The 25,195-nt window shown below is 39.0% G+C and overlaps 1 protein-coding gene across 20 annotated transcripts in view; it reads left to right on the top strand.

Moving 5' to 3' along the window:
* The window catches only part of STOX2 (storkhead box 2), a 143,538-nt gene that overhangs the window by 112,441 nt on the left and 5,902 nt on the right, over positions 1 to 25,195 (top strand). For 11 of the 20 annotated variants that reach the window (XM_068186974.1, XM_068186977.1, XM_068186988.1 and 8 more), the window contains 2 exons: positions 11,189 to 11,341; positions 18,592 to 20,857. In XM_068186974.1, coding sequence (XP_068043075.1) covers positions 11,189 to 11,341; positions 18,592 to 20,857 — 2,419 coding nt within the window. Of the gene's footprint in view, positions 1 to 748; positions 990 to 4,377; positions 4,450 to 4,595; positions 4,719 to 4,772; positions 4,907 to 4,945; positions 5,247 to 10,213; positions 10,261 to 11,188; positions 11,342 to 14,080; positions 14,330 to 18,591; positions 20,858 to 24,194; positions 24,326 to 25,195 lie in introns of those variants that run through there. The other 9 variants (XM_068186978.1, XR_010998041.1, XM_068186979.1 and 6 more) reach the window with 9 other exon arrangements.

Here is a 25,195-nt window from a genome sequence, read left to right as displayed (position 1 = left end):
ACAAAATATGTTACAGAATTCTTCTGTGTGGTTTAAAATATCACATATTTTCCAGTGAGCTGTAATTTAAAGAAGCCTCATTTAGTAGTTGAATTCTAAAAAGACACAATCGTTTTACCTAGTGGGCTTTATGAGGGAGGAAGTTGTGTTGGTTGCCTTGGTTCTCCCTTTAAGACTTGATGTTTTCATTCAAATGCTGTTTCCTGGGTGGTTGTATTAGCAAGTGTCACACTGGATAATAATTCTGTCCTGCATTAGGTAACACTTAAAGCATTGTTTGTTTTTGGTCTTAGGTTTTGAGATTCTTTTTTAGAATGTGATAAGCAGAGATGCTTAGAAATGGATAACCGCTGAAAAGAATTGGATGATCAAAGATCCTTAATCATATCCACAGAGTGAGCTGTTGAAGATCATGGTCTTGGGAGTCAAACCTGGGAATATTTGCTTCGAACTCACTTGCAGTCAGCATAAAAAGGTTAACTGGAACTGCTTGCTCAGTTGTAGCATGACAGTGAGCCACCAATAAAATACAGCTGTGGGGAAAAAAGCAGGGTATAAGGCAGGGTATTTCTACTAAAAGTAAGGAAATTCCAATTTCCAATGCAGGTGGGAGGTTAGCTGGAACACTAGAATATGGTGCAGAATTTTGGTTCTTGCTTTTAAAGGAAAGTTACTTAAGTTAGAGTAAATGTAGATGAGTCCTCTGACAGGATTAAAGGGACAGGAAGGGCAGACATACAAAAGAACGCTAGAAGAGTGTGATTTTTAAAAGCCTGTGGACTGAGATCTGAAGGAGGGGAGGTGTGTTCTCTATTAATAAACTGGGGTGTAAGCAGCAGGAGTAAGAAAAAAAAAGATGAAGGATATTTAGCTCCTAGACAACATTAGCACAGAAACAGATGGGCATTACTTGTTGAGATTTTAGTGAACTTAATAACCTGATCATGTTTCCTCTTGTGATTTCTTAACGAACCAGGAGATTTGTTCAGGTAAGTCAAGTGGAACTTATTAGCATACTGCAAGTAAGTTGTTGTTAGTGGAGCACTAATATGTCAAAATTTCTAGTATTAAGAGATTTCCTAAGGAAATGGAAGTGTAAGTTGGTATCTTTCTGATGTTCCTTAATCTGGTTTCTTCTGTGGCCACAGGGTTCTTGGGCTGTGTTCCTAGTGTAGTGTCTGGGTGGTTCCTGATTTGTGAAGTTCATTTTTGTAGAGGTGGTCATGATGACCAACAGTGAAATTAGCTCAATTGGTTGGAACATGGTTCTAATAACAGTAAGGCTGCAGGTTTGGTCACTTTATGAGCTATTTACTGATGTCGGACTTGATGATCCTTGTGGGTCCCTTCCAACTCAGAATATTCTATGATCCTGTGGTAGATGACTATGGTCTCTGCAGCTACAATTGCTGAGCACTGATGGCTGATTTTAACCTCTGAAATTTGGGTAACTGGTACAGGCGAGATGGACTTGCACTCTTGATAACCTTCTTGGTTTCTTTTGACCATGTTCTTTTTTAAGCTTTTTTTGTTTTCTCTCATGTTATCACATGTGTGTGTCTGTGTGTGTGTCCCCATTTTAGCATATTCCTTTCCTTCTCTTGAGTTTCCCTCTAGTGATCGGGAAAGGGCTGCGGCAAAGCAGGGGAATCCCAGGCCCTAACTTGGGAGGACTGAAGGATATATGCAAGCTAATGTAGAGTTTGACAAAGGAGTGTGTGCAAAAAAAGAAATTTGGATTTTTACATCATCTGCTTCCTCAGTGTGTGATGAAGATTGATGTTAGGCTATACAGTATTTTGTACTGGTATATTTGGATGCACATGCATGCATGGAGTTATACAGAGAGAAGTATGTGGTGTGTTTGTACTGTGTACTCTCAATAAGGCAGCTTTTGTTTTAGTACCAACCTCTGTTGTGCTGCGGGGGGGATTGATGAATGGAGGAACAGAGCATCTGCCCTGGTTGGGGAGTGCCTGTAGTATTTTGGCTAGGCCTTCCTCCTGTGAGGCCACGTTACTGTACCGTCACTGATGATGGCAGCACTGGTTGCCCATCAACTTCAGCTCTTCTAAACCTTCTTGTTTATACTTTCCCCACTGCTGGTCTCTCACTTTTGCTCTCTGCTATGCTTGAGGTATCAGATACTTTTTGCTGTTAATACTGCTTAAACAGCTATGTAATGGTGCTGTAAACCGATGAATTTGTGTAAAGGAATGCCCAGGTGCATGCACACAAGATGTCTGTGCGTGCTTGGTGCATTCCAGGTGTCCATATGCATCACACATACAGGAGGAATTGTCTCACTGAAAGAGCTTGTTAGTCTGTTCAGAATACTTGAATTGGTCCTAAGCCAATTATGGGTTCGAGTGCTAGAGACATTTGCTAGAGAGAAAAGATATTTAGGCTGCAGTATTACCTTTAGCTTTCTTCTGCCAGTCTTTTAACTTTGGTGTTAGTTGCAAGACGACTGCAGCAAGAACTTGTGCATGTCTGTGAAAACAGTGCTGCATGCATGAGCCCATTTAGCTTTGCATGAGGTTGCCTAGTACAAAGGGGAAGATTGGAACTGTTGTTTTTGCTTTCAATAAGTGCTTGTTCTAATTCACTTTTAAATCTTTCTTCATGGAGGGGTTTTGTTGCTGTAAAGTAGATGTGTACTTAGTAGACAACCAGAGTTTCTGAAGGACAATCCTAGGGGACCCAAAACGTTGTAAATGTCAAGTTGGATTCATTAGAGGTGTTGTGGCTGATGCTGTGGCTCCAGGGAAGGCAAAAATTCTGAAAAGCTGAAGGAAGATTTGCTGGAAGGAGGCTTTTCAGGGAACACAAAAATTACTGACTGTGTGTATAGCAAGCCCCCAGCTTTTAATGCTGAGACTATGGCTACTGGTGTAACTACCAGTGTGGCAAAGCATGCCATTAACCTTACATTTGTAAATCAATCTGCTGTACGGCTTTGCTGCAGAATAGCCACCACAGACCTGTAACCAAAAGTGATGTTTGTTACTATAACAAACGGTAGCTGTATAACCAAGCTATTTACTTGTCCTCTTGAAACATACAGACCTGTTTTAGGACACTTTCATTGCCAGGGTTGTTGTAGGGCCAGGGAGGTAGTGACCTTTGTATTTCATTCAGCCCTAAGCACCTGGTGTGTTCATTTGGTGAAACACATAGGAGAACTGCCTGTTCCAGCATAGCACAGGTGAGTCCTAAAGTGCTGCGTTTCAAAATTGTATGGATTATGTGCCTTTTGTTCTTCAAACCATTTCAGAATGCATGGAATGTAGGAACCTTTAATGAAGTGCTTTGTGGAAAACTTCCTTTTTCCTTTTGCACCTCCATTTTGGCATATTGGTCTGATTTTTATGATTGGGTCATGACTTGAAATAGTCCTTTTTCAGTAAAGGCAATTTTAAGTGTTTCCTTCTTGTAAAAGAAAATCTCAGAACAACTAAAAATGTTCCTCTGAAACAGCAGCATCTGTCTCTCATCTCATACACTATTTCTATTTCTTCTGTGTCTTCCTGATACTATACCTTAGCATATCCTCACTGAGTAAAGGAAAACCTAGCACTGGGAAATGAGATCCTGACACAGTGACCTCGTTCTGAGCATTACCTTCTTTGTCAGTGGTAGCAGAAGCTGAAGCAGCTCTGCTGGCCCTCTGCACTTGGAACAGTTGGACATTTTCTGTCTGGCATGGTTTCAGGGCTGACTTTTTTTTAAGCCCAAAGGGTGAATGGGATAATGAAAAATAAGCTTACAAAAACTTGTCCACTGCTTCTAATTTTTTGATTAACAGTTCACAGCAGCAGAACTTTGATGTAGTGTACAGCGAAGCTGCTTGTTACATTTAGGTCTGCAGCATTCTTCAGGACTGACAAAAGAGAATAAATCTTTCTTTTTAATTAATAGACCTAAAACTGGTAAGTGTCATGAAAAATAGTGAATAGTTAAAGAAAATACTGCTCTGTGTAAGTATCTGAATGCCCACATATGTGTGTGCATTTGTGTTTCTGTGTATAGGGAGAGTTGTGCATTACAACAGGAAGATATGTTAGGGGTGATTTTTTTTATCTTGACTAGAGGGTTAAAGCTTTAACTTGCCTGTGCTAATGCATGTAAATAGCTTTCTTGTCCACTTAATGAGAAGGCTGGCTTGTTATCCTGTACAATGCAGCTGGGCACTGTTCCAGAAGCATAGGCACTTCATTTCAAAGACAAAGAAGCCAGCACAGACACAGGGAGAAACCTGGAACATTGCGCTGTGGATTTTTTCAGAGCGATGACTCATTTCAGTTCACAAAGGATTCTGGGCAGGGTAGTGAGAAGTCAGGTTGGCTGATCCATTCCTATGACTTCACTTTGCAGAGAGCCAGGGAGAAGAGGAGTGACACTGCAGAATCCTGAGGCACTGCAGTGGAGAGGTGCTTTGCAAAGACTGTGAGTGCCTTCAGAACAGGGGGTGGTATCAGAACGTGATTTCAGCCATTCCATGGAAACAGGGCAAAGAGAGAGAGATGTTTTCAAAACACTGTGTGGGAGTAATATTTGTAGTCCCTTTTAGATTCTTCTCCACCTCCTTTGTAATTTCTTAACCATTTATTTCTCATGCTTATGTGAGAATTGTGTGAAATAGTGTTCCTTTCAGTGGACCTGCATAGGTAACTGCATTTTTTTCTTCAGTATGCCCCTATTTCCTGCTTTAAGAGGTGGGTGTTCAGCATATTAATGCCTAAAAGCATGCTTTGTTTTTCTTCTTTCAGGTCCTGTGGCACTGACCTATGCTGCATTCAGCCAGCTTCCACAGTGATATAAAGCCCCAATATGCACATTGTTGTTGCATCACAGCTTCTCTGGATACTGTACTGGAGCATGGAACCAGACCATAGGGGTTCAGGTAAGTCCCCCTTTTTTAACATATTGTGTGCCAGGAATACAGACATGGACATTTTTTTAAAGATGCATTTGAAAAATACTGTTTGGGGAAACACATTCAAAGCACACAATATATTAAAAAAACACAGTCCCCCCCCACACCTCTTTCCTAGGATAAGCAACGCTACAGAAATCTCCTCAACTGAATCCTCTGGGAAAGTTCCGTGCTCCAGCAGAAACTTTTTATGATCATAGTTGTAACATGTGCTGGGATATCACTTTGGATCAGGAGGCAGCTGGCCACAGGACATGAACAAAGAAAAGGAAAATTAAATGACAAGAAATACACAGGATGAATGCATGTAAGACGAGTCTGCTGACTGTGGGTAATTTAGCACCTGTTTCTGAAAGTTGGTGCCACTTGGTGAAACTGGAGATCATGATTTTGGCTGGGTCTGAATGATTAAAAAGATCAATTTACACAGTTGAAGTTAATAACTAGTGAGGAACTAGAACTCTGTTGATGTTTATTATATTGGTTATAGTAAGTTTGATGTGTTTTCTTTAGGCTGTGTAGATTTGGAGTGGTCGCATTCTTGGAAGCGTTCATTATTTATTTTGGTGGGTGTGCATTTCAGAGATGCAGAAGGAACTTGCTGATTAGTGAATGAATGTACTACTGCATTTGTTGAGCCTTTGTTTAAGCTGCTCTTAAACAGGAATAAATGGAAAAATCTTTATTGTGTTTTTGTTGTTATTATCAGTCCTCTAATATGTGTATCTGTCCAGTAAAAACAACCTGCAGCTTTTTTCATAAAATACTCCAGGAAATGTAGCTTAAAAGGAGGCTTTAGGCTATGTCTGGAAACAGCACAAGCAACATTTCTTCTAATTTTCTTTGTTTCTGATTTTGTCAGTGAAATGTCATCTTTTCTGTGTAAGCATGCTAGTGCAGATTCAAGGTACTTCACAGTAGTCTGATTAATACCAAAGAAATCTGCATATTCTTCCTTTTCCCTCATTTTGTTCAGTCAAATGGGAATCTAATTTAAAATGGCAATTATATATCCTTGTTGTGATTTCACATCAGAATAGGTTTGCTACATCTACTTACTATTCTTTCATTAGCGTAATTCAGTCAAATTGGGATTTGGGGCAAAAAGGGGTAATTGTGCAGCCCAGGCCAGACATGTAACTTCTTCAGCATCTGTCCCTTCATTAAGTAAATCTGAAAGTGTACTTTTCCTAGAAGAGACTTTTTACTTTCAGTATTATTGGGAAAACATGATAATATTCTAGGCCCTCCTTTGCCCATTACAAGTAGTTTTGTTAGAAAATTACCTTCCTGTAGTTCTTCCAAGGGTAAAATCATAAGCAAGTGTTGATGAGAAAAGACTGTTGGCAAGAAAATTTTTCTAGGGGGTTTCTGTTGCAACCACCACTATAATCATGAGATGCCATGAAGTTACTGTGCTCTAGCTTGATGTTTTCTGATTAATAATGTAGTTCCGAAAGCAGCAAAAGTAGTGAAGTCAGATTTCCCTTGTCAAGTGTTTTTTTGACTGGATTCTGTCCTATCTAGTGGGAGGTTGCTATGCCTGAAGCTCTGTATAGATGTAATGTGTAGCAAACTCTTGTTTTAGAATCACTACTCTTGTCTAATGAGGCTCAATCTCCCTGACACCTACAAATGCACAGATTGTGGTTGTGCAAGCCTCATTTTCTGTGGAAACCAGGCTAAAAACTATGTTTAAAGGTTGTCTTGAGCCATAAGAAACAAAATATTAAAAAGGTGTTGAGAATCTGAAGAAGTGAAACTGGGCTTTGACTTCCTGTACTTTACAGGATGTAGAGTGTAAATCAGAGGGTCTCCTCCCTATTTCAGAGAAATAGGTTGTATAAATTCTAATATAGTATGATTTTGCACTGTAATTTCTTTAATTCATTTACAATGGTTGTACTGAATTGGTTTCATTTGTAAATCAGGAGGTGATTTTTCAAGTAATCTTTATGCAAAGTTCATGAGACAAAGAGTTTGACTTCCAGGTCACTTCTTTCCAGCAGTAGAATCACTAATTAGAAGTCTGTGATGGGTATGTAGTTGATAGTTAATTGCTGATACATGGTACAGAATGTAGTCTGCCTCATATTCTCTCAAAATGGTGTTACCCAGACTTGCAGAGAACAGACACACTAGATAAACTAGCACAGGAAAAGTTCTGGCTCATATGGGTTCAGGATGTGGGAATTTTTATTCCTAGCTCTGTTAGACCATCAATTTCTCATCTGTATGTTAAGGATAGTTATGGTTTCCAGTTTTTCAGAGTGTTTGAAAACCACTGAAGAAAAATGCTGTGTAAGAGCTAAGTGTTTATTTTATGTGCTACATTATCTTTTGTTCTAAGTAATAAAAATAATTTTTCCCCCAGGCTAGCAATACAAATCCCCAAGGCATAAATGAGTACAATTCCCATTCACTGTTTCTTATGTGCTTAGACATTCTTTAAAATAGAATGTCACTTAATACAAGAAGTCTAGAAAACTTTTTTTTTTTTTTAATTATTTTGAGAGAGGTTTGGAAAGACATTGCAGAAACAGAGCTGGAGCTATATATGCACATATATTTCTTATATTTAAACAAAACATGCAGTCAGCTGGTGAAAACTGCTCTCTGAGCTCCAGTTTTCATTTAATTGGGAACACAAACATATGAAAGTTGAGGCTAGTAATTTGATTTCAAAAGAAAGCTGCTTGAGACAAGCATCAGTCAGAGCTAACAGGAGCCATATGCTAGATGTTTTATGTAAGTGATGTGGTCTTCAAAAAAATTAGGAAAAGCATATTTGCTTTTTTTTTTTGAGCAGATCTTTCCTAAAGAAGTCATAGGAAACCTTCTGTTCAACAGCATAACAGTATTTATGTGTGTAATTGATGTTAATGTATTATATTATCTCGTAGATCAAGATATTTGCTGTTACTGTGCATCAAAGAAGTTCATTGAGTTAACTATAACCACCAAGTTTGTGTGATTTCCCAGAGCCACAGGACAGACAAGATAAAATCTGGCAAATTAGAGCTTCCCTGAGTGAGGGGAGTTTGGCTTTCTATCACTAGGTCTGCTCAAAATATGTGCTAGCCTTTTTAAACAAGAGCTAGTAACTATCTCCAGCAGCCAGTTATGAACAACAAGCTATAGAGATCATTCTATCACGACAGAAGTGAAACAGTTTCCTTGTGGAAAAGAATAAGGCTTAACTCACAATATTCTCTTACAAACCAGAAAGGCCCTCACATAAACCAGTATTTTTTAAACATCTCTATTTCATTTAAAGCTACTTAAGTTATTATTTTATGGCAATTATAGTAATCTTTGTAGTTAATTAAATGGTTGTCCAGCTCCCAAATATTTGCAAGCAGGATGTGTGTTACCCTGGTATATTAACCTTTACATGCTGTGCTAGAAATTGTGTTAACATTAAGGAATCAATACTAAATGTTTCATACTGAGGAGTTATGTGCAGTATAGTTAGTATTTCAATGGAAATTCCTGGCTTGTTCCTGGTGACAAGAGTCCTACTGGCAGGGGGTCAAAATCAGACTGAATGTTTTCTGCTCACTAACCTAGAAAGCAATTCCATGCTGAAGGCCTACTTTAAAAGGAAGAACTGTGCAAAGTTACTAAAATCAGGCAAATTTTATTATTTCTTAGCTTGTACTTAGCCAGTTTTAAGTTAACTAGTCCTGACTGGAAGTGATCTCAGAGGTGGATTTCTGCAGGCTCTTGGCAGTCAGGGGAGAGGGATGGGCTGCTCCTGGGCATGAGCAGAGCAATTGGTTTCTGAGTTCTCGTCCAAGCATCCCTCTGGGGGCAGCTACAAGGCTGCAGAGCAAAGGTTCAGGTATAAAACTCCTTGAGTTTCTTTCCCACTTCAGGGAGCTGGTTATGGTATTATGGCCCCTTCTCTACATCCAGTATCATTCTGGTTACCTGTGAATGGATCGTTCCCATGCAAGGGAAAGAAAGAGGTCTTCCTCCTGCTTTCCCATCCTGGCACCTGTGTAGGTGGCAGTGAGAGTGCATGGCTGGGAACAGGCACAGGGATACTCCTGCCAGGCTGCTTAGGTTTGAGAAATTGCCAGGTCTTTGATGATACAGGTAGAGCAATTAAGGAGCTGCTGCCTTTTACCTGGACTCCTTAAAGCTGCTCTATCCCAGGTAAAACCAGGACACCAGAGAGCCTATTTCAGTGCCCCGTGAACTTGATAAGATTAAACCTCAGCTGTGGCCAATATATGCCAACCTGTCTGACATTGCACTGAACTTAATTTAGTAGTTCTCACAAGGATACCCATGACACCTAATCTTTGTGTTAAATATGGTAGTTTCTTAAATTAGTGAGCTAAATCTGTATAATTCTTACCTTAATTCTGATGCTTCTTAGACATGAAACTAATCATTAAAGAAACTGATCCTGTATACAAAGTGTATGGTGAGTGGTGATCAAAGTTGGTAAACTTATGTGTCTGGCTGATTACAAAGATTTGTCTATGAACAAGTTTAAAGTGACAGGAGACATAATTATTAGTAAATAGCAATATAATAACTGTGAAGTTCTTTATCCGTACTCAAATGATGAGGGAACAAATGGTGTTGCTCCCAAGTCATATGGAAGCGTATCTCTCATGTTCCCCTGTAAGCTGTGTGTCATCTTCTTTGCCGTTGTCTGTAATGCATGTGGCAGGAGCTCTTAGGTGTATTTGAGTAAAAAATGTCCAGAGAATGTTATAATTCTGTGATGAGATAAGAATGAGTAGGATCTTGGGCTTCACTGTGTTGAAGGGGGAGGAATGCTGCTGTGCTGGGAAGGGAATGCAGCATTGATCTGGTCAGGCCTGATTAAGCAAAAGCAATCAGGAGATAGCATAGCACAAATGTATTGTTTTAGATCATGCTTGTGTCTTGGGTAATATGTATCACTGCTGTAGAGCAGATTGTAGAGCTTGTGATTGAAAAATACTGCTCATAAGTCTTGCTGAGACAGCTATGCAGTTTCCTACTCTCACCAATTTTTTCCCACCATAATGCCTAAGTTAAATGCATTTTGATAATCAATTTTGCTGCTCTTGTTTAGTAGACCTAATAGGAATATAGAATTAATGGTGCAAATATTAGATCTTCTGAACTAGGAATGAAAATTTGAATTTGAATTAATTTCTAGTAATTTGATTCATTATTTTATCACAAGGTGTTGCTCTGTGACAGCAGAAATAGGATGATTTTTGTGGCACTTCAAAGCCATTTAGGTAGAACTCAATCCCTGACTATTGACTGACCTGTGGCCAGAATAGGATTCATACTTAGTTGCCCTTTGTTCTGTCTGTTACTCCTTTTCCACTGGCAAGGAAAATATTTTAGCCTGTTGATTTCCTCTCTTTGAGATCACTGGGGAGCTGTTACCACTTCAAGAAGAGTTACAGAGCAGAATCAAAGATTTATGTACTTGGATAAAGTATGTTAAAATGGGCTTGTAGATGTGTAGTCATGCTAGTATTGTCAAACTGTAATTCCTCCCATAACTTTAAGATCTTTTAATGATTCTTTTTTAACTGTAGGTTAATGAATAGTTTGTAAGGCAACATGAGAAAAGTAACTACAAACATAATATTCAGGCCATCCCGAAACCATTAAAACTTCTCTTCTAAAAAATACATAGTTTTTACAAAGACATTTGACATGTAGATCCAGGAGAGGTTTATTCAGGGTATCAGTCTTAAGCTCTTTAGATGCTTTTGGGCCTCTAAAGAGTGTTCTGTGCATTGTCAGCTGAGTTAAAATGTTATTCATTAACTTAGCAACATTTTTTTTATCTTTGTTGTTATTAATAAAAAATACTATATCAAATGGAAATGGTGGCTGATCTGTACTTTGAAAGGGAAGTGAAATTTCCCCTTTTATGTCCAGAGAAATATTTGCAACTATTTTGTTTGTGCAGTTACCTAGTAGTATGTTAAGAGGAGCTTTTACAACCATGAGTGCTAATTTATTGGCGTTTTTCTGAGTCTGTCAATTGTACCCTTTGAGAAACTATGTCTGCATAGTGTACGTCTCCCATTCTCCAAACTTGTCTGTGTCTTAAGTTTTGAAATAAGCTGATGGATGGTTCTCCATCATAAGGGTTTGATCCCCAGCTCAGTACAAAAACCAGAGATCTCTGAATTTTCACCAGCTGTATCTCTACCTCTTTGTCCTGTGAGCAGATTTTTAAACAAAATGCTTCATTGCACATCTTTTGTCTTTTTACAGGTGATGTATCACCCATCAGCATGTCTCCCATCACTCAGTCACAGTTTATTCCACTTGGGGAAATCCTTTGCCTGGCCATCTCAGCCATGAACTCTGCCCGAAAACAAGTCACACAAGAAGCACTAATGGAGCACCTAACCACCTGCTTCCCAGGTAACCAGTCATTAATAAATCATTGCTCAGATGAACACATGTCTGTAAAAAGGCAGTTAAAAGAAGTCTCAGTACCTTCTGTATGGGAATATTGACTAATCCTGACATTCTAACCAAAAGTAAAAGGAGACATTAGGGTTTTAATCTTGGAACTTTTTCTTTATCCTTAAACATATAGAGAATTGAGTTGTCTTTGATAAGACCATTCAAGTGAAATGCATTTTGCAGAGCAAATTCCTGACTTTATGTAAGTAATAAAAATTACTTGGAGTACTAAACAACAAAATATTGGCTTGTTTCTTTTTTCAGACAGTATCAGAATAAGCTTGTTTGTGACTTTTCTCACAAAATAACCTTTTTTATCATCATAGCCAAAGGAATGCAGGGCTTCTTTAGTAACTGTGGAGAACAAGGCATGACATGTCATAGCCAGAGCAAACTCATTTCACCTTCTGGCTTTCAGTCTAGTGTAGCTAACTCATAAGGGTTCTGTTGACATCATTCAACCAGTTCAAGTGTCATTGTCCAACCTCCAAAGAGGTAACCTCATGGAGGTCTCTGTGGAGACCTTGTCGCCCTGATTTCTTAGGATTTTCTAAAGCCTTCTGAATTTACATTCTTGTAGAGAACTTTCTCACACAACTTTCTGTAAACAACCTATTGTTTTGCATTCTTTCATAGAGGCAGAGAAATTTGATAGACTGGTAGTTTGTCCAGTGTCATTGGAGAGGTGGCACGTTCACCTTCCAATCCACTGGCACCTTTTGAGAACTATAAATGATTGGAGTCAGAAAAAATAAATTAGTCGCTTCATGGTGACCAAAGCTGTGGTGCGTCGTTTTTCCTTGTGTCCTCTGGTGACAAGACCTCTCTTCTAAAGACAGGTTTCCCACACAGCTGCATGTCTTCCTTCACCTAGAGCAGGCTCTCAATGTGTGGCCTGATGCGAGTAGTATAGTCCAGTAACAATGATCTGCCTGTTTTGGGGGGGAGATTATATTTAAAGTGAAAGGACTGTGTCAGCCTGCTTTTCTGGAGTTCTCAGATCCTTCTTGGACACATTTCTGGCTTTTGCTTCTTGCTTGAAAAACACCAACAAAAAAAAAGGACATCTCTCTCCATGACTAAACTAAAAGTTTTGGAGAGCTGTAGGTACACTTGCTGTGTTCACAAATGCTGGTGTACTGTTCAGAAGGTATTCTTGTCAGCATTTGATATTTTTCAAATGGTACATGGAAATTGTCTTGGATTAAAGATACTGTAACACCACAGAAAGGGAATCCTGTAACAAGAATGTACTCTTGAAATGCTACTCTCTACTGGCTGTTTGTATCTGGAGTGGGTGAATCATGCAAAGCGCATCTTGTAGAGACATTTTTGCATTGAGGCACTAAGGTGCTGGGCAGAGATTTACTGAGCAAGAGAGCAGAACTTTTCCATTTGTGCTTTGTATGATCCTGGGCAAGATGTTTAGCAATTCTGTGTCTGAGTTTACAGTTCTCTAAAGTAGTTGAGAAACTCCTCCATTGCACCTATTTATACCTGCAAAAAGTAGCTAATTAAAAATGCCTCAGTAGGAAAACTACTGATGCATCGGTCTCATCTAGGCAGCCTAACCATAGCCATGTTTTGATGTCTGGAATTTTTTTGCTTACGTTTTAGAGCAAGAGTTCCTTGAAACCTTGAAATTTACATGTGTTTTGCTATAACTGATACTGCGTTCTGAGAATTTAAAATATAATTCTAAATTGAGTGCTATGTTTGGAATTAACAATTGTCTGATGTTCAATAATTGCACTTTGAAAAAATACTGCAAGCATATTTTGTAAATACTGGCTTTCTCTCCCTGTTTGTAATTTTGTTTATCAGGCTGATTTTGAAAACAGTGTAAAAAATTTTAAGGGTTAGAATGCAAAGAAGGCAAAGTTCACAGTTGTAATTCTCTTAATTAATTTTGATTATTTTTTCCCAAGTTATCTTTTCTATGTATGCTATGTACTAGAAGAATTTCATAGATTGCAAGTAGTTTTTCAATTATTCTATCAATATTTTTATATAAACATTGTTGCATTGTGGAAATTATAATTTATTGGTGACATCCCTTGAGTTTCCTGAGAGCATGATTATCAATTCGCTTGGTGTGTTGTGCTATTCTTGTTAAACAGAGCCAAACATGAAAAAAAATAATTCAGCTGGCTGGATTATTTTGTAGACATTGCTCAGACGAGGCCTGAGGCAAGTTAGCACATAGTCTCTTGCTGCCTCTTTTTTTTTTTTTCCACTAGCCATTAACATGTGAATTTCTCAAGTCTGAGATTTAAAGAAAAAAAAAAAAAAAAGAGAGAGCCTTACTTCCCAAAATGTAGAGAAAGTTATTTGAAGAAAAAAAAAATACACCCTTTGTTAACCAGTTTTTCCCCTTCACTAGAGAAATGCCTTTCTCTCCCAGCCACGACATATTTAATATAGCAATCATACATGTTCTCTCAGTGTATGAGGATTATCCAAAAATTTTCTCCTTTCCAATTAAAAGAACTTGTTGTGCTGACACTTTTCACTTTTCTGCCCCAACCCCTGTAATAAATCAGCTGTAGCTTTTTGAGTCTTTGTATTCTTTGTGGCTATTGTAAAATATCTGATGTCCTCTCATATTCTGATGGTTTATTTTTCCTAACTAGGGGTTGATGCTCTGAGGGAGAGAAGAGCATTACCACTGTAGACATGTCTGTTATTGTCACATAACCTCTCTGCATCTCTTCCTGTAGCAGCACTTGTCTGCTTGTGTTGTTTGTGCTTTAATGAGCAGATGCTTCACTGCATTTCATGATGAAGATAAATTTCCTAGGACCCCAGATGCTATTCTCAAAAGTGCCTGAGAATAATAAACCTTTTTCCTCAGTGCAGGGTCTTACAGTTGCTGTCTAGCCCTCTAGTTTGCTGAGCCATTGTGCAGGCATAAATCTGGGCCATGGCTCTATCTGAAATAAGGTATGCTAATTATTTATAACATCACATAGCAACCACTCCACATCTTTAACTAGTATTTCACGAGCCAATCAGAGTATTTCTTTTATCCCTTGTTAAGCCTTAGCATCAGCTCAGGAGAAAATCATTTTAGCAGATTTAACACCATTAAGTACTACTTCAGATGTATTTTTCATGAATTTATTTTATTCAAAAAGTTTGTATTGATAATGCACATCTTATTTGTGGGTTTTGTTATTTGCCGTGTTTTTAAAAAAGCAAGAGGGCTGCTCCTGCACATGCTTCCATTATTCTAACTTAGAATTAAACAATGAGATGTTTGTACAGCCCTTCTTTGTATTTTATTGACCATGGTTTAAATCCCATACATTAAATGTAAATCTTTGAAATCCAGTATAAGGAGCTAAGAATGTAACCCCTGTTCTGTGTTTGGCAACCAGACCCTCTTATCTGTATGAACCTGGACAAAGACAACACCAAACCTTAGTCTGTGCTGCCTTTAGTAAGGATATTTGTCTTTTTTTTTCCTCACCAGTTCTGTCCACATATATGTTTAAATAATTTGAAGACTTTCAAAATTTCAGTGTAGAAAATACTTGTGTATTGGCCTAGGTTACTTTTGAAGCAAGCAGTTTTCTGAAAGCTGGCAAATTCCTCTGACAATCACCTTTATAATTTCACTCTCTTTAAATATATGAATTATACGCGTAGCACTTAAAAGAAGTGTCTTACATTAACTGAGTTCACTCTAGGTCAGTGTTCTTTGTGAGTAGCAAACAAGACATAATCTTCTGTCTGGAAGCTCAGTGGATGGCCTGGTAGACTCTCTTGAGATACAGAAAATGTACATGTCTGATGATTCAGTGTCCAGACAGTTTCTGCTTTTGAATTATTAAACCACTACATAATCTTAAATAACACCACTGCTGTCATGCAATATTTTATGGGCTAGAATGTGTAAGCCACTGGGGTTTTTTCCCTTGTTCCTATTTAATGGAGGAAGGGAGATCGTAAGGAGACCTTTGAATGCAGGGGGGTAGGTTGTGTACAGACAGTATGTGGGCTTTAAAGAGGAAAGTCTTGAGAAAGCCAAGAAATCTGTATTCACTCTGTATCCCATTGCCTTTTTTTTTCATGTCATTGCTCCTGTCTGCCATGCAGGAAAGCCTAAGCTCAGTTTGGGTCTGTTTCTGCTCTTGTAAGGACCTAAAAGAGCTTGGAATAAAACCCATAGCTACCCTTAGCTGACAGTGTTGAGCTTCCAAGATCTGCATCTGCTGTGATCCCTGCTAGCTTAGTGAACCACAGCAGGGACTGTGTGCTGGGAGTCATAAAAGTGATAGGCTTCACCTCCAGAGGGAAAGCTGACACAATTAACTTTACAGCATCACTGACTGCCAGGCATGCTGATTTTTTTTCCTTGGTATTTATCTGCACATTCTCCATTCACAGGAGTTACTCAGTGTAACTACTGTGCATCCAGTGTTTAGAGACTCACCCAACACATTGTAGCCCTTATGGTTTACTGGGTGAAAAATACATATTATTATTTTTACCATGTGTTTGCAGTGCATTTTTGCCTAAACTGCTGTGCATCCATTTCAATCTCTTTCCCTAACTTTTCTCTAAGCTCCCAGGAGAAATACTTTCATCTCTTTTATTTGTGTTGTGATGTTTTTGAAACAGTATGTTAAGAAAAGTCTTAGGGATGAAGGACCAGGTTCTCACAAAGGTAAGTACATGCTGAAGTCTTTACTTGTAAGCTTCTGAAAAGTGCAATGGATGGGGCAGGTTGTTCGTGTAGGGGAAGGAAGAGAGGTTGGCTGCTGCAGAACAGGTGCACCTGAGCTGGACCATGGTTGGACCCTGAAGTGCATATTCAGCATGGGATGGAGAAACAAAGAGCTTGAGTTTTGCGGTTATCCATGTCTTGTCGTGATGCATGTCATAATGTCAAAGGGGTGGCGTTGCTCAAGCAGACACAGCAGCTCCACTGCAGGAATGAAGAGTTAGGTGACCATTGGTTGTTACAGGGATTGAAAGCACTCTTCATGTTCCTGTGCTATCAAAAGCCCATGCAGAGGACAGCCTGCTTTGCCGCATAATCCACAGGAAGCCCACAGATTGTTTACTTAGTCCAGAGAGATTCAGAAATCTGGGCTAGGGACAAATAATCCTTTTTTTCCCCCCAGCTCTCTGGATTTTAGCTTTTCCCACCTGTTGCTGTTTCTGTCATGTTAACTCATCTAGAGGTTCTGGGGATCTTTGTTACTCTCACTCAGATTATTACAGAAATTGTGGACACCTGCATGAAAAGGGAAGAAAATGCAAGCTCCTGATTCTCCGTATTTTTTCCCCAATTTTCAATCTCATTTATGCTCTCAAATTATATCGTATCTTGGCCTCTCACTTCCTGTGTCCACAGTGACCCCAATATTTCAGCCCTATGGACCGTGGATGAACTGTATTAACTCTACCCCAGTCAAAACTAGCGCATGTCCCCATATACTTCTCCCTGGTGCCTTTTGTGTTGTAACTGCTTTCACTCATGTCCATGTTGTTCCTAACCCTTTGCTGTTTCCATTTTAAGATTTTAGTTATGGATATGAGTAGTATGGTCATGTCTCTAAGTTCAAACAACACTCAAAGTCGCACATAAGAATATGTTGCCTCCAACCCCATTGCAAGAAACAGGATGAGTTAAGGAATTAGTCCAAATTCTCTTTTTCTTGTTGATTTTAATGGATGTTGCTGTCACAAGGAGATCAGTGAGCTTACAGGCTCCAACCTGTGACGTGTTGGAGAAGAGTTGGTGACCAGACACTGTGTGCTTCTGGAGATACTGTGTTTGGGACAGGTACCCTGGCTGAGATAGCTCCATTAAGTATTTTTATAAAAAGCATATTCTTCACTGAGATGTTTTTGCATGCATTGAAATTCTGTTCTTCAAGACAGAGTTTGACTTGACAAGGTCCTGACCAACCTTATCTAAATTGACCAGGATTTGAGTAGAGGTACTGACCAAATGAATTCATGAGCTCTCTTACAACCTAAGTTGCTCTCTGTTTCTTTTCTTTTTTTTTTTTTTTTCCTAAATTACTTTTGTGTAAAACTAAGACCCAGAAAAAATAATACTAACTTTTTCTGTTCAAAATAGAGCATCCAAACATTTGGGAAAAAAAAAAATGTCTTTAGTTCTAAAAATGTAAACCAGACTGATACTCAGAATTAAAATGCATTTTAGTTAAACAAAGTTTATTGATTTAAGGTAGCTTTTTCCACTTATAACATGGAAGTATTTTAATTTTTTATTCAGCATAAACAAACTTTTTAAAACTAGTTTATAAACTAAAGTTCTTTTTTTCCTTAGCTCTAGATGGAACTTACTCCTATACACAGCATGCAACTTAGTTTTTTAGCTAATGAAGTATTGAAGACTTGGTCAAGCACCACTGAATCCAGCAGGTGCCCTGGTAATGGGAAGGATCTGGCTCACAGTGCCAAGTCTACCATGTGCCATTGATGTGGGGTAGTCATACTTGTCTCTTTTGGTATGCAATACATGCACTTAGTGTCCCTCACATCTCACCTGAAAGACAAGGAACTCTGAGAAGCAAATTTTTGGGAGCTAAATCTGTAACTTCCAGCCTAATGGAAAAGACATTCTGGGTAAGATGAACTGTGTCATTCAGGATGTCTCTGCTTTGAAGCAGCTGATGTAGTTAAAACATATTTTAATGGGGGAGCCTATCAGTTAAATCAGATTTGTGATAAAGGGACAGTTTGAGGAACTGCTTTTTTTTTCTGTGTAGTATTCTGTGGGAAAAGCAGCTTAGGCATCCAAAGAAACAAATAACTACTGCTTTATATGTGACAAGGCATTATAAGAATGGTTCTGGTGAATTTGGATATAAATGCTTTTTTGGAAGAAAAATAAAAGTAGAATATTTCTCTTGACACTCTGATTTTCAGTGATTCCATCTTGTAGCTTAAGGTCACCTGCACATAGGAAGTGACTAGAAGTTTTCTTGGGGTTTTTTTTTAGCACTTTATTAATGGATTTAATTAATAATTTATATGTCTGAAGTGTAGGAGATAAGTGGAGAAATAAACAGAGAAGAGAACAAAATGCTTTACTGGAGTTGTTTGTTCAGCATATTCCAGCTTGCACATTGGGATAACTAGCTTTTTGCTGGGGAGGGGGAAATCAAAGATTCCTACACAGTTTTTTGCACTTCCTGATATGTGTTTACTGTTATTTCTAGGAGTTCCAACACCCAGTCCAGAAATCCTTCGACATACTTTGAATATGCTTGTACGGGAGAGGAAAATATACCCAACTCCGGATGGTTATTTCATTGTAACGCCACAGACTTACTTTATAACACCATCTCTCATAAGAACTAACAGTAAATGGTACCATTTGGATGAGAGGATACCTGACAGGTCTCAATGTACCTCTCCACAACAAGGAACTATAACTCCCTCCACCTCGGGATGTGTCAGGGACCGAACACTACCCAAAAACCACTGCGACTCCTGCCACTGTTGCAGAGAAGACATGCACAGCATGCATGCATCTACCCTACAGAGGAAATCAGCAAAAGACTGTAAAGACTCGTACTGTCCTCCTTCATTATGTCAGGTCCCACCTACTGAGAAAAGTAAAAGTACTGTCAATTTTTCATATAAATCAGAGACGCTCACAAAGCCTAAGGATGTAGAAAAGCAGTCTAAGAAATTTGGACTCAAATTATTCCGGTTAAGTTTTAAGAAGGATAAGACCAAACAGTTGGCAAATTTCTCTGCCCAGTTTCCTCCAGAAGAGTGGCCGCTAAGGGATGAGGACACCCCTACCACTATACCTAGAGAGGTAGAAATGGAGATTATTAGGCGCATTAACCCAGACTTGACTGTGGAAAATGTCATGAGACACACTGCACTAATGAAGAAACTTGAAGAAGAAAAAGCTCAACGAAGCAAAGCAGGGTCTTCAGCTCACCACAGTGGACGAAGTAAAAAGAGCAGGAATCACAGAAAGTCTCATGGGAAATCGAGGTCACACAGCAAGACTCGGGTGTCCAAAGGAGACCCATCAGATGGCTCTCATTTGGATATACCTGCTGAAAGGGAGTATGAGTTCTATGATCCCTTGACTCGATCCCCACGGGAAGGCTGTTTTATAATAGAACACAAGGGAGATAATTATATCATGCACAGCAATCCTAACATGATTGAATCTCACTTTCCTATGACACCAGAGTGGGATGTGTCTGGTGAACTGGCTAAAAGAAGAACTGAAATGCCTTTCCCTGAACCTTCCAGGGGAAGCTCCCATTCCAAGGTCCATCGGAGCCACAGCCATACACAGGATAGAAGATCAAGGAATGAGCGGTCCAGTAAGGCTAAAGAAAGGTCTAGATCCATGGATAACTCCAAGGGGCCTCTGGGCTCAGCTACTTTAGGCACACCTGAAGATATAGGTGAAGGCTGTAGCCCAGATGACCAAACGACTAGCCAAACCTACATTGATGATAGTACCTTAAGACCATCTCAGTCGCTCAGTCATCCAAGGGCTCTGATTTCATCTGCAAGCTACAAAGAGACTTGCATCCCTGAAATAGCCGGTGGCAGTGTAGAAACCCCCAGTTCTTGTAGCCTATTGGAACAAGGCAAGCCTACCGAGAATTTGCCATCATATAGTGAGCTCAACTCCTGCACAACAAAATCTGCAGTTGATGACTATTTTCAGTGCAACACATCCAGTGAGACTGTGCTTACTGCTCCATCACCCCTGGGAAAGAATAAAGAGGATCATGATACGCTAACAGGGACAGATGGGCTAAAAAAAATGACTCCTACAGAAAGACAGTCTCAACATGTGGCTAGGGAGCCTGGGGTGCACAAGGAGGAGTCCCCAAAGGGCCCAAGCAGTGGTTCAGTGATTGCTGGCCAAACTCCAGAGGTGATTGCTAACGGGCGGCTGGTTCAACACCATAGCACTGAATCAAGCAGCCTTGATAAAAGGAAAGAAATATTTAGCAAGGATACACTCTTTAAGCCTCTGCACAACACTCTTTCTGTGAATAGTTATCATAAGTCTAACACACCTCTGCTAAAGCCCCATCAAAAGACCCCCTCTGACACATTGCCCGTCAGATGTGAGAAACTTGAACAAGCGATGGTAGCCTCAGTCACACAAGTCATGCCTGTTTCTCAGAGACAGCAAGAGACAACCGGGAACCAGGAGGCCTCCTTTGACTACTACAACGTATCTGATGATGATGACTCAGAGGAAGGAACCAACAAAAATGCCGAGGAAGAAAAGAACAGGGATGACGTTGGTACGATGCAATGGCTCCTAGAGAGAGAAAAGGAAAGGGATCTACAGCGAAAGTTTGAGAAGAATCTTACTCTTCTCACCCCAAAGGAAACAGAAAATAGCAACAACCAGAGAGCCACCCACTCAGCCCGCCTGGACAGCATGGACAGCAGCAGCATTACTGTGGACAGCGGGTTCAACTCTCCACGGTAGGACTGTCACATTCATTGCAGCTTTACAGACTAGGAAGTTGCATTTATGGTTTTAAGGGTGTGTGATATTGGTGACAGAATGTAGGGCTGTATTAAAAAGTTTCACACGTTTTCAGACAGTGTTTTTCCACAGCTCTGGAATCCCCTATTCAGATGTGTGGGCTTCCCACCCTACAGTAAGAAACCAATGAGCATTTGCAGCATTGACTCTGTATTAGTTTATTTTCTGTTTGCTGAAAACCTCCCTGTATGCTTTTTTTCTGTATTAAACTTGTATTTGCTTTTAGAATAAAAGGGATGAGCTCCTCCATACTCTTCCCTTCCCTTTTCCTTTAAGATACCATCAACAAGACTAATGGAAAGACTAGGCATGACCAGATGGCATAATCTTTGGCTCAGACAAAAAGAAAAACCAATTATATTGTTTTGTGTTTGGGCTTCCTTGTTTGTTTTCTTCAAAAATTTTGGAAGTGTATCTGGTCACCATTTCAAACTAGTGAGACTGGAATAGCCACTCCTCCTACAGATTAAAAGTGCTCAGGATATTTGAACTTCAGATGTGACTTAGCACTGCTGAGAGAGAGGTGCCTTGTCTAAGATACTTGGAAAGAGATTCTAGATGTTTGCGTGTGGTGGTGCTGGTTAGTAATTACTATTCCAGGGATTTCAGGCATCATGGAAGTCTCAGTGTGCAAGAAGTCTTACAAGTGTAGGGAGGAGAGAGTTGCTGGTGAATTCCCTGCCCTGGAGATTTCAAAAGTTCATTTCCAGGTTAAGAATCCTTTATGCTAGCCTTCTTCCTTGTCTGTCTGACCTTTGGCAGTCCTGGGTCCTTGATGGAATGGAGCATGACCTGTTTTGTTTGGCCTGCATAGCAATTCATCAGAGTTCAGAACAGTGACTCTAAGAACACAGAAATAATTTACAGTAGTAGTTCTCTTAGAGTGGCTTACTTAAGCTTAAATTATTTATTGCCTGTGTTTAAAAATAAAACCTTCAAGAGTGATTTTGTATTATGTGAAAAAAATAGGGTTGTTTTTTTTGGTGTTTCGTAGCTTTTTTTATTTTCCCCTGTAAATGGTTTTCTTGTTCCTCAGAAGTATATATATTTTTTTACACCAATAGCAAAGGCTCTCAGAAAGGCATGTGAAAGATTTCCTGTTTCTACACAGGACTAAATTTCATTTTCAGTTGAAGTCCTGTCACTCTGAAAGAAATTCCATTGGATTTGATGGTTGCTCCCACTTATGTTAATGACAAGACAGAAATTAGAGAGCCTGATGCAGCTTGCAGTGATGTCTCAAACTAGAGCAAGATTCTAGCTAATCTGAGCAATAAACCTGAAAAATTGTTTGAGTAAATCATACCACTAACACTGAGTCCATTCTAAAAAGAAGCTTGAGAAGGCTTTGAAATTTATGTTATTGATTGTTCTGCAGATGCCTGACATCTTTCTCACATAGAGCTGTTGTATGAAACTGTTTGCACTTTTCTTTTTTAAATGTGATGTCTTCCAGTAGTTGAAGTGCTATACTTGCAGTCAGTTTTTGTGGGGGAGTATGTTGTGGTGTTTGCTTCTTGCTCAGCCTGTCTCACTCCACAGAGTATGAGAGTCACCTCCAGGATAGGGTATCAACTAGATTAAAAATCAGTTCTTGGGCTACTGTTTTGTATGCTAGCTGAATATCAAACTTCTGTTTCTGATTAATGCAATGCTAGACATTTTCTTCCCTAATTATTTACACAAAAGCTAAAATTTCTGTTTATGTTAAAATTAGCTAGCAAGAGAAAGGGTGTGGTGAACATACTGGATTCAGTGCTGCTATACCACCTTGTTTAAACAATAAGGGAAACAGATGAGCACCTTTCAATTATGTTTGTGTTCCACACATCCCTTTTTTTATTTATTTTACTGTTTACTTATTAACAAATACCATTTTTTGGCAAAGTCACATAAAGTAAGCTTAAAAAAATCAAACCAAGACATTCTGTAGCATATTTTGTTTTGGGAGACTGGCATATAGTTAGGATAGAATAGGATAAAATTTCAAAGCTTTTTCATAAGCTTTGCATCAAAATGATTAAATTTGGTGATTTTGCTGAGTTTTGGTGGCTTCTGTGTATAAGTCTCCAAAAATAAATTGAGCTGAGTGTGAATTCAGCCCTTTGGCTAAAGATACCACGTTGTTATTATTATCCTACCTTATATTAAGAAATGTACTCCACGGTCTTTTTCCCAGAAATGCAAAGTAGCCATCCAGCATCCATCTGGTAAGATTCAGCTAGGTGTGACACTGTCCTTTAGCAGATGCCATGGGAAGAATATATGAACAGGTTGTGCATATAGTGCTGTTCCTCAGGTATGTTCTTCTAGCTTCCACTGGTGATGTAACTCTGCTTCCTGAGGTGGGGTGGTATCTTTTCGTTCAAACTGAATATGCAGCATTGTTTGGGGAATCAAAATTACCAATTTCACACTATAAAAGAAAAAAAAAATTTAAATCGTGATAAATTGAACAAAGGACAGTAACAAAAATTTAGAAAGAAATGGCTGCAGTTAAAGAGATTTGCAATGGTCATTTGACTTGCAAAGTATTTGTGTGCAAAATGTGTGAAGATATTAATCACCACTGGGGAAAAAAAAGCCTCACAATATTTCGTGCATTGCTTTTATGCAAGTTATATATAGTAAATGTTAGCTGTCAAGATTAAATTTATTCATTTATTTTTAGGGCTTATATAGTACTGTGGCTCCTTTGTCACCTAAAGAAAGCTAATTTTGGCATTTCTCTGCATGCAAAATTTGCAATGCAGTTTTTGTGCATACGTGTTGTAATGGTTGGTTTGTAATATCAGAGTTGAGCATGTCTGAAGATCTGGAATTGGTGGTCCCAAAAAGAATGATACAATACTAAATAATCTCTGAAAACTTAAGATTTGCATCTATTTTCATTAAAAAGCAGAGGGAGAGGAATAAAAAAATGAGCAAGAGAAGTGCACCATACATCATTGCAGCTCACAGGAATCATTTACTCTGTGTGTCACCCATCATAGCTCATTGGAACTATGGACAATAAAACAATCATTGGCAGAAGAATATCAGTACCATCCATTTTGACCAGTTTAAAAGATCTGTGAGAGTTTTCCTAAAAGCCTCATTGATTTTCCAGACTCAGTCAGTTTAAGATTATCTAAATCTGCCCTCTTGACTAGGAAAAGTTTTTTTTCCTTCCCTTATGCCATGCACTGACACATTTCTCCCCTGCCACATCTAAAGCTGTGCATTCCTACTTTTCCCTTGATGCTAGCACTAATGTTGTTTTTTTTTTCTTAGGGCTAGTATTTAACTGAGAGCGGTTCCTGATCTGTCTGGCTGCCTGCAAGGCTTAGTCAGGGAAGCAGCAGAAACATGTGGCAGGGTCAGGTCCACACAAGGCAGGCAAGAGCTACCCCTTTCAGTAGCAGGTAAATTTAGGTTGACTTGAAACTGACTATGAAATTTTTGTCATTAGTATCCTTGTTTCTAGTGCTTATTTAATAACTGCATTCAGTCCTCTAAATAAATGTATTCTGCAAACATCTCCATAGCAAGTGGTGATGTCGATTTACAAAGAAGTAGGGATAGAGGTGAAGGATACATGACCAGGGGGCCACATGGATATTTGAAAGCAAATTTGCTCCTGAACAGGCACACATTATTTAGAGATGGAATATTATTCAATAGTGTAAAGACAACAGAAACAGTAGTACTGATAAAAGTACCCTTAGCATGTCATGGCTGAGATTTTTAAAAGCTGTAGACTAAAATACAAGCTTCTCTGCATTCGTAATTAGATGTATCATTAAAAGGCCTGATCTTTAAAAGTGTTAAGTGTTAACTCTTGTGGTTAAATGATACATTAGAACTAAAAGAACATTGTCCATTTTCTGAATGAAATAGCAGCAGTAGTTGTTGTCCAGGGCAAGATCGCAGACCAGGCAGTTAAGATTTCTCACTGTCTTGGCTTAGCTGCAATCGTCTCAGCTGCAAAGCAAAATTGAAGTGTTGCATTTAGAAGCATTGTGGGTTTAATGTAAGGTAAAACTTTTATTTAGTGTTTTGTATACAAAAACATAGGTAGAAGAGGAGACAACAGAGGATGCTGTGTTACATGATTGCTGTCCTAACTCTGCCTACATACAGAGCTAATTTGATGAAGCTACTTTGTGCAAAACTGCGCCAGTCAGGAAAGAAAACTAGCGCATTCCAAGTGCAAGATGGAAGCTATTTCCTTGAGTGAAAAATCCAGATGCTTGATACTGGTTCAGCTTACAGTTTGTGTGACAGTTTCAGCT

Source organism: Anomalospiza imberbis, chromosome 4, assembly GCF_031753505.1.
Source record: "Anomalospiza imberbis isolate Cuckoo-Finch-1a 21T00152 chromosome 4, ASM3175350v1, whole genome shotgun sequence".
NCBI lineage: Eukaryota > Metazoa > Chordata > Aves > Passeriformes > Viduidae > Anomalospiza > Anomalospiza imberbis.
This window is presented reverse-complemented; position numbering and strand designations above follow the sequence as displayed.